Consider the following 10,812-nt stretch of genomic DNA (forward strand, 5'->3'; position numbering starts at 1 on the left):
GCTGGGGGCAGAGGAGAGGAAAAGTCTGGGGCCAGTTGGGGCCAGAGGAAGGCCACAGCTCTGCAGAGGCAGACGCTGCAGGCCCAGCGCTGAGCCTTCTGAACAAATGAAGGGGTGTTTGTCTTGTGGGGAGACCCTCTTAGAACCTCCCCAAGCAGGGGACATGAGCCCTAACTGTCCCCACATAGAGGGACAATCCTGTGCCCACAGGATGGTGCAGAGCTGGGTCCTGCCCGGACCCACTGGGTGGCCCTGACTGGATCACCACCTCTGAGCATCACCACCGTGACAAAAACCTGCCAGGGCTGGGCCAGTCTTTTCTTCTTCATGCCTCCACTTCCTCAACTGCAGACAGGGACATGGACCCAGCTCGGAAAGGCTGGGTCTGGTTTTGGTAAAAGGTCTTTGAGCTCTGGAAGAAAACCATTTATCTGGTCACCCTTTCTATTGAGATGACCCCGGAAGGCCATGATCAAACACCATGGCAAACATAGCCTGTCCTCCTCCCAAGGCCCAGAGGGGTCCTCTCTGCCTCCTGCCCCACTACATTCTCACATATTCATTCAACAACCATTTACTGAGCACCTACTATGTGCTAGATCCTGTGCAAAGTAAGCTATGCACTTTTGGTGTCTGCCGATATTTAAACTTTCATTATTTCTTTTAAATCTTTATTTACTTTGGAAATTACAGCTTTGGAGAAACTAGTTTTTAAAATTGTCAGTAAAATGTGCTTACGGCACATCTCTTTGAAAGCACCTACTGCATTTTGTTCAGTTGGGTGAGGAGAGAGGACTAATATATCCCACCTGTTATATCAGATATATTAGATAACAACTCCCTCTCTCTCTTTTCTTTCTTTTAAATTGGAGAAGCCACACATTCATGAGGTTAAAAACAATCCCAACAGCACAAAAGCCTTGTGGCAGAGACAGCGTTGTCCACGCATCCTTGGGCTCTCCATTTCCCAGGCTCCCTTGAGGTTTGCTCAGGGCCACGTGGCCAACAGAACATAAGAAGTGTTCTCCTGGGACAAGGCGGTTAGGAGCTAGCCTGCTTCTTCCATCTTTGTCTTCTCCTGCTGGGCGACTAGGGAGGCCTTGGTTCCTGCAGGGTGAAGGAGAGCTCCCTGATCCATAGTGGCCTTTGTGTACGTGGGAAATAGCCCTTCCTGGCTCAGCCACTGAGACATCAGGGTTTGTTTGTTACTGCAGCACAGCCTCACCTAACCTGACTAATACAAGGGTATACAGTGAAAAGTAAGTCTCCTCTCAGACTTCCAGTCCCCTCCCAGTGGAAGTATTGTCACCAGATCCTTGTGCTGCTTCCCCAGATATTCTGTAGTTCTACAGGAGCACAAGGAAGACTCCCCTGAGACCAGCCTATGTTTAAGGAATGCTGGTGGGACCCCACCTGCCCTTTCAGGAAAGAAGGTGAAAGAAGCTGCCTTTTCTGCATCCTGCATTTGGAAGCAATGGCTCTGTCCCTGAAGCAGAGTCAGAAAAATGGAGTAAGTAGGAGCTAGGGGACTTGGGTCACATGGGTTGGCCCAAATCTCAGATCTTGTCCCACACGACCTTGGTCAATGCCATGCAGCCCCCAGGCTCCCTGCTGCCTTGGGGGTGGGCAGGGCAGAGACTGCCTCTTCTGCAGCCAGGAGAAGGCTCAGAGGAGCCCTGCTTTTGGTCACTGGCCACAGCACCAGGCCCCTCGCCCCTGCCCCTGGCCCCACCCAGGCCTCCAGCACTATGGCTGCCAGCGGTCCTCATAGAAACAGGCAGGCTCCTGAGCACCTCTGTTAGGGAAGGAGCAGAGGGGACACTCAGCCAGAAGGACCGAGAGGGACTCAACCCTCGAATTCCCGTCACCCTGCCCCATGGCATCAAACTTGGATTTGAAGCCCCTGAAGTGCCTCTTTTTCCAACCATGTAGTCATTTATTCGTGATGAATACAGAATGAGATGAAGGTTTAGTTCCTTGAAGTGAATTGTCATTTAACGACTTCCTTTTAAGAATTTAAAATAGCTTTTTTTTTTTTTCCTGATTATGAAAGGCATACTCACTTTGGGCCAATCTACCCTATTTTATGGACCTGTCTCTTCTTGAACCAACATACCACAATATTTACACTGACACTTTATCTTTTCATCTTTGGTATGGCAACTTCTCCATATTATTGTGTTTCTCAAAAACGCCTTAGTTATTCTAATTTATTCATGCAGATGAAATTTAGGATTTTGACACATTTTCCCCCAATCACATGGAATTTTGCTTGGTACTACGTTTGTTCCGTCTCCCCATCCAGCATCACGGTGTACCTGTAGTTTTCCTCATACAGGTCCTATTAAAATTGTTAGAAATTCTTATTTTTAAGAAATTGATGCCTCTTTCGTGTCCTCACTTCCCAGATGACAAAGAAAAGAGGAACAAGGGTCCTGCCAACCCCCCAACCCGATTTCTACCTGCGGATACTGCCCGGCGACCTCCACCAAAGCCCATGTCATGAGTTGCGTCCTTGAGGACCGAAGGAATACTATCCTTTGGAAAAAAATAAAATGGAAATTATACTTTAAAAAAAAAGAAATTTATTAAGACTAACATAAAGCGATTTTCCCATCGCCACCCCTGCCCAGGCTATTATTGTTGGAATAAGGGGAAGAAAGTGGGGTGGTTCTTTAATGTTTTGTTTTGCTATTCATCCTGTGAATGGCTACTCGCAGAGCTACCTCTATTGCGGATTCTGAGAACGTTTCCGATGCCTGTTTCGGGGTTCGCGGCGGGCGCGGGCCGCCTCACCTGCAGACGGCGACGCTGGTGTTCCCGGCCTGGGCCAGGTGGTGGAAAGGTGGCCAGTGTCGAGTGACAAAGCACCCGTTTCACTCTCGACTTTCGTGGGGAGGCGTTTCACAGGCACACTCCGTCGTCGCCGACAGACTGAAACAGCTTTTTAAGAACCGCGTTCAGAATTATCTCCCACGCCGGCGACACACAGAGCTAAAGCCCCGAAAATTGCACCCGTAGAGGCTGCTGAGGAGCCGGTTCTTGGGTAACTTTTCCAATTTCTTCCTTGGTTCTTTCCGACCCACTTTTGGTAATTCGGTTCCATCCGCCTGAGATTTTAAAATATAAAGTCGGCTCCGCCCGCGCGGGCCAGGTGGACCCTCCCAGAGCGGCTAAGGGGACGCGCGGCCAGTCGCCGCCGCAAACACGGAGGCCCAGGGCCACGGGGCGGGGCTTCGTTCGAGCCCAGCCCCGCCCACCGCCACAGCCGCGCATGCGTCCCGGCCCCGGGCCAGCGCCTTCTGGACCCTCGCGCGTGCCGTTCTTACCCGGCCTGCCCCGCGCAGCCGCTGCCGGAAGTGGGCTTGGCGTCCTCAGGAGCGGTGTGTTGGTGCCCGAGCTTCACGGGTTGGCCCGGCCGCGCAGGGTGGCAGGAGCCCGGGGGCGGGGGCAGCCCGGCTGCCGCCATGGCTGGGAGCCAGGACATGTTCGACGCCATCGTGATGGCGGATGAGAGGTGGGTGGCGAGGCCGGACCCCCGCCCGCGCGTCTGGTCCTCGCTCAGCTGACTTACCGCTGGCTGCGGGCTGCGGCGGCCGCTCGTGCCTTGCGTCTCGCGGGCGTGTGCCTTGGAAGAGCGTCTTGTGGCCCTGAAAACAGGGCACAAGTGTGGGGCTGAGATGCTATTGAGTCTCTTTTACGCCTGGGCCCCTCCTGCGGGGCCACGTGCCCAGCTGCTCCTCCAGACCAGCCTCCCCTGTCAGGGGCTGCCCCTAGCATCTGCTCGGCTGACGCCTCCCTTCCTCCAGGGACGCCCTGGCCTCTGGTGGGACAGACCTTTGCCATCTGGGAGCTGCCACTTTTTCTTGTTCATTAGTCGTAGGACATACGGCAGTATTCATGGACACGCTGATGAATGTGACAGACGTCATCCCTTTCCCTCGAGAGTCCCTGGGGAGCATCTAGTGCTGTGACAGCAGGGGAGGTGTGAGTGGCCTTGTGGCGGACGTCCAGCGCCCGGCCCACGGGAGACGTCAGTAGATGTCAGTTAAGAAAGCAAGTGAACATTTAACAGTCAATCGCTGACATTCGTTTAACACTACTGTGAGTCGGACGCTGACTCAGCTAAGTGTTCTTTCAACTCCAGTTATCTATCTTAGCCCTACTTACGATGTAGCTCCCATTACTCTCTCTAATTTACAGATAAGGAAGCACAGTCACTTTCCAGGGTCACATAACTTAAGTGGGGAGCTATACACTCAGCTTCACGGGGTGCATCAAAAAGCTCCTTTCATCTTTGGTGACTGTAGGTTCAGATAGTGTGCTTTCCACCGTTGAGCCCTAAAGGTCAGTGCTGCTCCAGGTACCTGTCATCATACTTTTGTGGTGATCTGATGGCATTTCTCTCTATTCTACTGAGATATGACGAAAAGCCCTGTGTATGTTGCAGAGGTATTTTTTTTGGAATCGATTGACTTGAGTGAGTGTTGCTTGTAGACTCACAGAACTTTAGCTCCCTAACCCGGCTGCAGACCAGAGTCCCCTAGGAGATTTTGAAAAGCAGATTCCTGGGCATTACTTGAGACTTGTTGAATGTCTGGTGGTGGGCGAGGCTTCTGAGTTCATATCTTTAAATTTTCCTTGTGTGTTTCTAGTACTCCACCGGGTTTGGGAATCACTAACTTAGCCCTTCGTTGTAGACAAAGAGAATTGGGCTTCAGGAGATACAGTGACTTGCCGGAGGAGAGACTTAGGAAACGGTAGAGCTGAAACTGGAGCCTGTGTCTTCTGACTTGAGTTTTAGGCTTTTTCCGCTACACTTTGCCTTGTCTTACTGAGTCTGGGTAATAGAGAAAGGTTTTTCTAGGAAAAAAAATACTCTTTCTCATGTTGATTTGATGAAGTGTGCTTCTTCTTCACAGGTTTCATGGGGAAGGGTATCAGGAAGGCTATGAAGAAGGCAGTAGTTTGGGTATAATTGAAGGAAGACAATACGGCACGTTCCATGGAGCTAAAATTGGATCTGAGGTAAGCAGGAACACCCCATTTGGAAACGAATCATCTTCATTTACAGGATATAATTTACTTTGATGTTCAGTATGATCGAGTCAGAATGTCAGGGCTCTCAAAATTGCAGTGTCTTTATGGGAGTTAATAGATTAGGTAGTTTTTTTGTTTTTCTTTTTTTAAGGAACAAAGTCTCACTCTGTCACCCAGGCTGGAGCACAGTGGCACAATCGTAGCTCACTGCAGCCTTGAAGTCCTGGGCTTAAGCAATCCTTCCGCCTCAGCTTCCCGAGTAGCTGGGACTACAGGTGTGCTCCACCACACCCAGCTTAGATAGAGTGTTGATGAAGAACTGTTGTTTGTGTAGAACAGACAAAGCATGTTACTGTCTAGAGATAGTTAAATTATGCAGGCCAGAGAATGAGAACACAAGTCCTTGGTCTCCCTAGTTTACACTGGAGTATCCTGGTGCTGTCTCAAGTCTTAAGCCAGCTGAATCCTCACCCAAAAAACGGGTGCCCTTTGTCATGTGAAGATATTCCATTTACATTTACCTTGAAATTCCATAAAATCCATCATTTTTCTTTTCTTCTTGCTCTTTTTTTCCTGGATTGGCCCACACTCGCAGATAACTGGCCCTAAGTGGCAAGATCTGAACTGAAGCAGTTAAGACTGTATTAGACAGCTGATGCTGCAAAACAGGTCCCCACAAAAATGTATGGGCTTAAAACAGCAAACATTTATTACCTCGCACAGTTTCTGAGGGTCAGGAACTCAGAAGCAGCTTCGCTGGGTGGTTCTGGCTCAGGGTGTCTGAAGAGGCTGCAGCTGGGATGTCAGCCTGGGCCTGACTGGGGCTGGAGGAGCTGCCCCTGAGGTGGTGCACTCATGTGACTGTGGGCATGGCCCCCTCCACAGCGCTGCCGGGGTGTCCTCATGACATCCAGCAGCAGGTGGCCCAGGAGAGCAAGCCAGGCAAAAGTGACATTGTGTTCTATACCTTGCCTCAGAAGACATGTGCTGTCCCTTCCTCTGTATTCTGTTGGTTACACAAGCCTCTACCCCTGGTAGAGTGTCAAGGGGAGTGCACAGGGCATGAGTGCCAGGGGATGAAGAGCGCTGGGGCCATCTTGGAGGTGGGCTGCCCTGCTGATGACTTGACCTCCTAACTTCCGTTGCTGGTGCTCAACAGGTACTTCCAGAACAGTAATATGAGCAGCAGCACTACCCTCTGTCCCCACCTTTATTTTGAGATCTTGGTGATCAGACAAAGTATAACTAATTGCTTATTAATTTCACGCTTAAATATATTTTCAATTCACAGATCGGGTGTTATCAAGGTTTTGCTATTGCGTGGAAATGTCTCTTGCACAGTTGTGCCACTGAGAAAGACAGGTAAAATTGGGGACTTCTTTTGCAGCATGTGGACTGGGAGTTCTGGTTCCGTAGCTTACTAACAATGACCTTGGGGCATTAATCTGTCTGTTTTCTCATCTGTAAAATGGAGAAAATAATAATATCAAACTTGAATATTGTTAGGAGATTTAAAGAAAATAATAAATAGGAAGTACAGGTACATTTTAGGTGTTCAATGGGTACTGGTTGTTGTTACTGCTCGAAAGAGTTCTTGTAGTCTCCCGCCTTTTCCCTGGGTCATCAGTGCACCAAGTGGCTTTTAAATGCCCTGCCAATAAAATTATGTTAAAATTGATTATATCTTCTCATTCCTTTTTCCCCTGAGCTTCTAATAAACAGATTACAACAGTCTTGGGATGACCTGGGCTCAGAAATGGTGACTCCATTGTCACCAGTTTTTTAATATAGCCAACTATATGAAAAAATTCTGTTATTGAGATTATGCATTTAAATGTGCTTAATTCAATTCTGGTACTTGTAATCACTAAATAAATGTTAGCTATTATTTGAATTGATTTTAGTCTTTTAAAACTATCATTTCTATGTTCTACCTACTTAATGCCCCTGTGACCCTGTTTTAACTGTTTTTGGTCTTAAGCTAGAAATGAACCCTTAGGTAGAAGGTGTAGGTGGTCTGGCCACTCTGTTGCTTGTGGGAGACAGAAAAACTGGACTTTGCTGGTGCTTTGCATCATTCTGATACCTGGTGGCTTCGCCTAGTATGGGAGAGGAGGCGTGAGGAGAGTGGATAAAAAACAGCAGGGAAAGTGGCACCCCGGTCCGTGGACCTTGTTCTTTTATTTGAAATACTTTGAATTTCTGGAACATGGGCCACACCCATATTCAAGTGTAAGAACAAGGATGCTTGCAACTGAGTATGGGTGGCTCTGTCTACTTACTTGGATGAGCAGTTGGGAGTTGGCCAGATTCTTATGTCAGCAGAGGGACACTTTGGGGGATATTCTCTCAGTACTAGGAGCGGCAGGGCAGCTGAGGACGCAGTTGGAGTGGTTGTTGGGAGCCTGTGCCACCACTGGGTGGCAGTCAAAGCTGAGCCTGGCGCTTGACTCTGGGCCCAGAGAGGACGAGGAGAGGCTCTTTCTTTGAGTTCTTCCCCTGCCTTCCCTTCTCCCTCATGCCAGAGTCTCTGGCTTATGAGAAGTGCTTTCTTGTGTGTGACTTGGTGCCACACCAGGAGGTTGCCAGCCCTTGCCCCAGAGCAGGGTGTCCTAACATCTTAAAGCAGTGCCCCCAGTCTCTCTAAGAGATAGAGAAGGAGCCACTTTGGTTGACGAAGGGCTGGTGGAAGCCTTGCCAGACCCACCTTGCTGCCACCTCCACCCCACCCCGCAGTACCCAGAGGTTTCTTTGGAACCTAAGGGCTTTACTCTAGAGCAGCAGTTCACAGATGTTTGGATTTTATTAGTCAGTATGATTTTTAAGAAATGTTAAAGAGCTGATACAGGATCTTCTGCTTTTTAGTTTTTCCAAATAAGGATGTTGAAAGAAAAACACCTGCCATCTGTGTTGTCATTCAGTAAAAGAATGAGCATTTTAACACCAAAGAAACCACAGAGAATGGCATCTCAGACTAAAAGATGGGCTTTCAGTCAAGTAACTAGCTTTTTGGAAACTGTGTGAGACGCTCCCAGCCCCTATTTCAGAAGCCTGGCGAACCCTCTGCAGACAGCACTGGCCGCGCTGGGCTCTGGGGCTCTGGCACCATCAGCCCCGGGCTGCTCACACCCTCCGACATGCGCCGACTGACTGTGCGCCTGGCTGGGTGTGTCCAGAGTCGCGTCGTTGACCAGAGCAGGATAAGTCACTACTTGCAAAGTTGGCAATGGGTGGGACTCTTTGTGTCATGTTAGAATGCGGCCATTTCCCACATTTTGGCATCTGCCTTCAGTCTCCCTGGGAACCAGGTACTTTGTTGCTTAAATTAACTTGCTTTGACCTTTCACAATTTTGTACTTTCTCAAAGAGGTAGCGATCATAGTTCTTACAACCTGGTTTGCCATTGGCGAACTTACTTACCTGTGTGTCTAAAAGCACCGACTAAGTACCATTACCATGTGTGCAGGAGGTCGCGGTTGCTTTGAATTGCACTCGACTCGTCCCAACGATCAGTTCTTTAGAATTCCCATTTATCAAACACCTAGCACACTGCAGCCACTCAGATGCTCAGGTGCGGTGCGAGGGAGGTGCGCTCCTCGGGATCCCTGTGGTACGTGGAAAAGGCCTGGACCACCCAGTGTGCAGATGTGTGGATTATTTTTAAACTCCCGCCAGGGAGAGCCCTGGTCTCCAGGATTTGGTAGAAGCCAGGAGACTAACATTTATTGAGCACCTACTCTGTACAAAAGCCCAGGCTTCACATAGGTTATTTAATGCTCTTGGAAGCCTGTCAGGTTGCTGTCACTGTCCTCATTTTACAGATGAGGACACCGAGGTTCAGGTAAGTTAAATAACCAGTATCAGAGCAGTCATACTCACGGCCGCCCTGCTCCTAAATGCGTGCCTTTTCTGCAGAATCTCCTTGCCTTCTCAGCAAAGCTCTTTGTTCTCCTTGGGAAGGAACCTCAGAGACCAGAGACTGATTTCTGCGCTTTGCGGGGAGGGGGCTTGCTGATTAACCTGCAGCTGGACTCCAAAGGCTGCGGGCACAGACTCCAGATCCTGGAAAATCCTGGATCCAGAGCAGGCCTGCTCATGCCCAGCCACTCTCCTTCTTGCCTAGTTCTGTCTGTTCCTGTGTGTGTGACTTCGAGGGCCAGTGTGGCTTGTGGGCTGCCTCAGCTGCTCAGCCCCCGCAACTGGGACAAGTGTACCCGCGAGCTAGGAACACACTGCCGTCAAGGTGCTGGGTGTGGGTAGAAGCATGTTGCTAGGTAAATAAACATTATTTAGTGTAATGAGAAAATAATCACGCCGCTTCTGAACTGAGGCATTCTTAGCACTTAAGCAAACAGCATCCTTGTTACATAAGCCAAGCTTCTTGTGAACCAAGGAGTAAGAGTCTTTATTTCTGTGCTTTACAGCAGAAAGATGAAAGTCTTAGAATCATTGATTGAAATGATTCAGAAATTCCCTTATGATGACCCTACTTATGATAAACTCCATGAAGACTTAGACAGAATTAGAGGAAAATTTAAACAGGTTTGTGACTGCATGTTTCCTTTTGCTCGGCGCGCCGGGTTGTGTCCCTCTCTGAGACACAGCGCACTCCCTGGGGGTTCCCTGTGCTAAGGGTCTGGGGGCTGCATGTGCCGCACGGACAGTCAGCAGAGGCGAGTCACCTCTGTGTCTCAGTGTGGGAAAGCTGAAGGGTGGGCGAGAGAACAGGTGCTGGAACCTATGTAAGGTCTGGCGGCATGGACAACAAAAGCTGCAGCTAGAGATGGTTATGTTCTAACTGGTCAGTAAAAATACACAAGTTCTAAAAATATCAGCTCTTCTCTTTTGTGTTTTCAGCTTTGTTCATTACTCAATGTTCAGCCGGACTTTAAAATTAGTGCGGAAGGTTCTGGACTTTCATTTTGAGGATGACAGATGAACAAAGACGAAACATCAAGGAACAGATGTCCGTATGTTAAGTGTTTAAAAATGTGATTAAAGGCCAAACAATGATGGAGTATTCATTGTTCCGCAGGGAGGGCTCCGGTTTGGCCAGTGAAAGGGCTTCCTTCCCCCTGAGGTTTTCTGCCTGCGTTGCCCGGTGCCCCCACGGGGCCTCTGCGCACACGCCTGCCCTTCGTCGGGCCCTGTCTGCTCTGCGTCTGCAGGAGTCCCTGGCAGAGCCCTGGCTGGGCTGCTCACCGCTGGTCCAGTCTGGTGGCTTCTCCTGTCCTCCCCAGCAGGGCAGGCCTGGCTGGTCCTCAACTGAGGTTGGCTCTGGATAGAATCACTCCCAAGCCTGGACTCAGAGGAACAGTTTATATTTCTTTAATGAGAGAGACAGGGCTGACACGAGCTGGGTTAACGGCACGTCACGGTGAGCCACTTGACGCTTCCTGAGCCACGTTACACACGAGGCGCCGTGCTAGTGCCTCCCACGCATTATCTAATCCCTCAGTGGCCCGAGAGCGAGGTCTTATTCCCGTTTTGCAGACGAGGACGCTGAGACCCTGCAGAGATTGCTTGGTCCTAGGTCACCCCGCGGCAGAGCGAGGACTTCCACCCAGGCCACGTCTCTCATTGGCACAGAGCAGTGTGCGGGTGGCACCTGCCCTCGACTCCGGACTGCAGGTTCCTGCCGTGCCTCATGGAGCGTCGGTGAGCCCACACCACCTGGCTGATCTGGAGGGGGCCCGACACACCCGTCACAGTGTCCCCAAATGGAAGATGAGCTGTGCAGCATTAAAAAGTGGTTAATGGAGCCGGGCGCGA

The 10,812-nt window shown here is 49.9% G+C and overlaps 1 protein-coding gene across 1 annotated transcript; it reads left to right on the forward strand.

The window, feature by feature from the left end:
• Positions 1-3,360: 3,360 nt before the first annotated feature.
• On the forward strand, positions 3,361-10,159 carry ORAOV1 (oral cancer overexpressed 1). The gene is made up of 5 exons (XM_012665579.1): positions 3,361-3,517; positions 4,923-5,028; positions 6,332-6,402; positions 9,465-9,582; positions 9,898-10,159. The coding sequence occupies exons 1-5, from the start codon at positions 3,468-3,470 to the stop codon at positions 9,964-9,966; spliced, it is 414 nt and encodes a 137-aa protein (XP_012521033.1). The 5' UTR covers positions 3,361-3,467; the 3' UTR covers positions 9,967-10,159.
• Positions 10,160-10,812: the final 653 nt, after the last annotated feature.

The sequence above is a fragment of the Propithecus coquereli genome, unplaced genomic scaffold (assembly GCF_000956105.1).
Source record: "Propithecus coquereli isolate 6110/MARCELLA unplaced genomic scaffold, Pcoq_1.0 Scaffold120, whole genome shotgun sequence".
In the NCBI taxonomy this organism is placed as follows: Eukaryota; Metazoa; Chordata; class Mammalia; order Primates; family Indriidae; genus Propithecus; species Propithecus coquereli.

Excerpts from the sequence above, each read along its gene's own strand:
- ORAOV1 (XM_012665579.1), top strand. The coding sequence starts at position 3,468 with ATGGCTGGGAGCCAGGACATGTTCGACGCCATCGTGATGGCGGATGAG. Across the intron at positions 3,518-4,922 it reads ATCGTGATGGCGGATGAGAG|GTTTCATGGGGAAGGGTATC; the intron begins GTGGGTGGCGAG and ends TCTTCTTCACAG. Across the intron at positions 5,029-6,331 it reads GAGCTAAAATTGGATCTGAG|ATCGGGTGTTATCAAGGTTT; the intron begins GTAAGCAGGAAC and ends TTCAATTCACAG.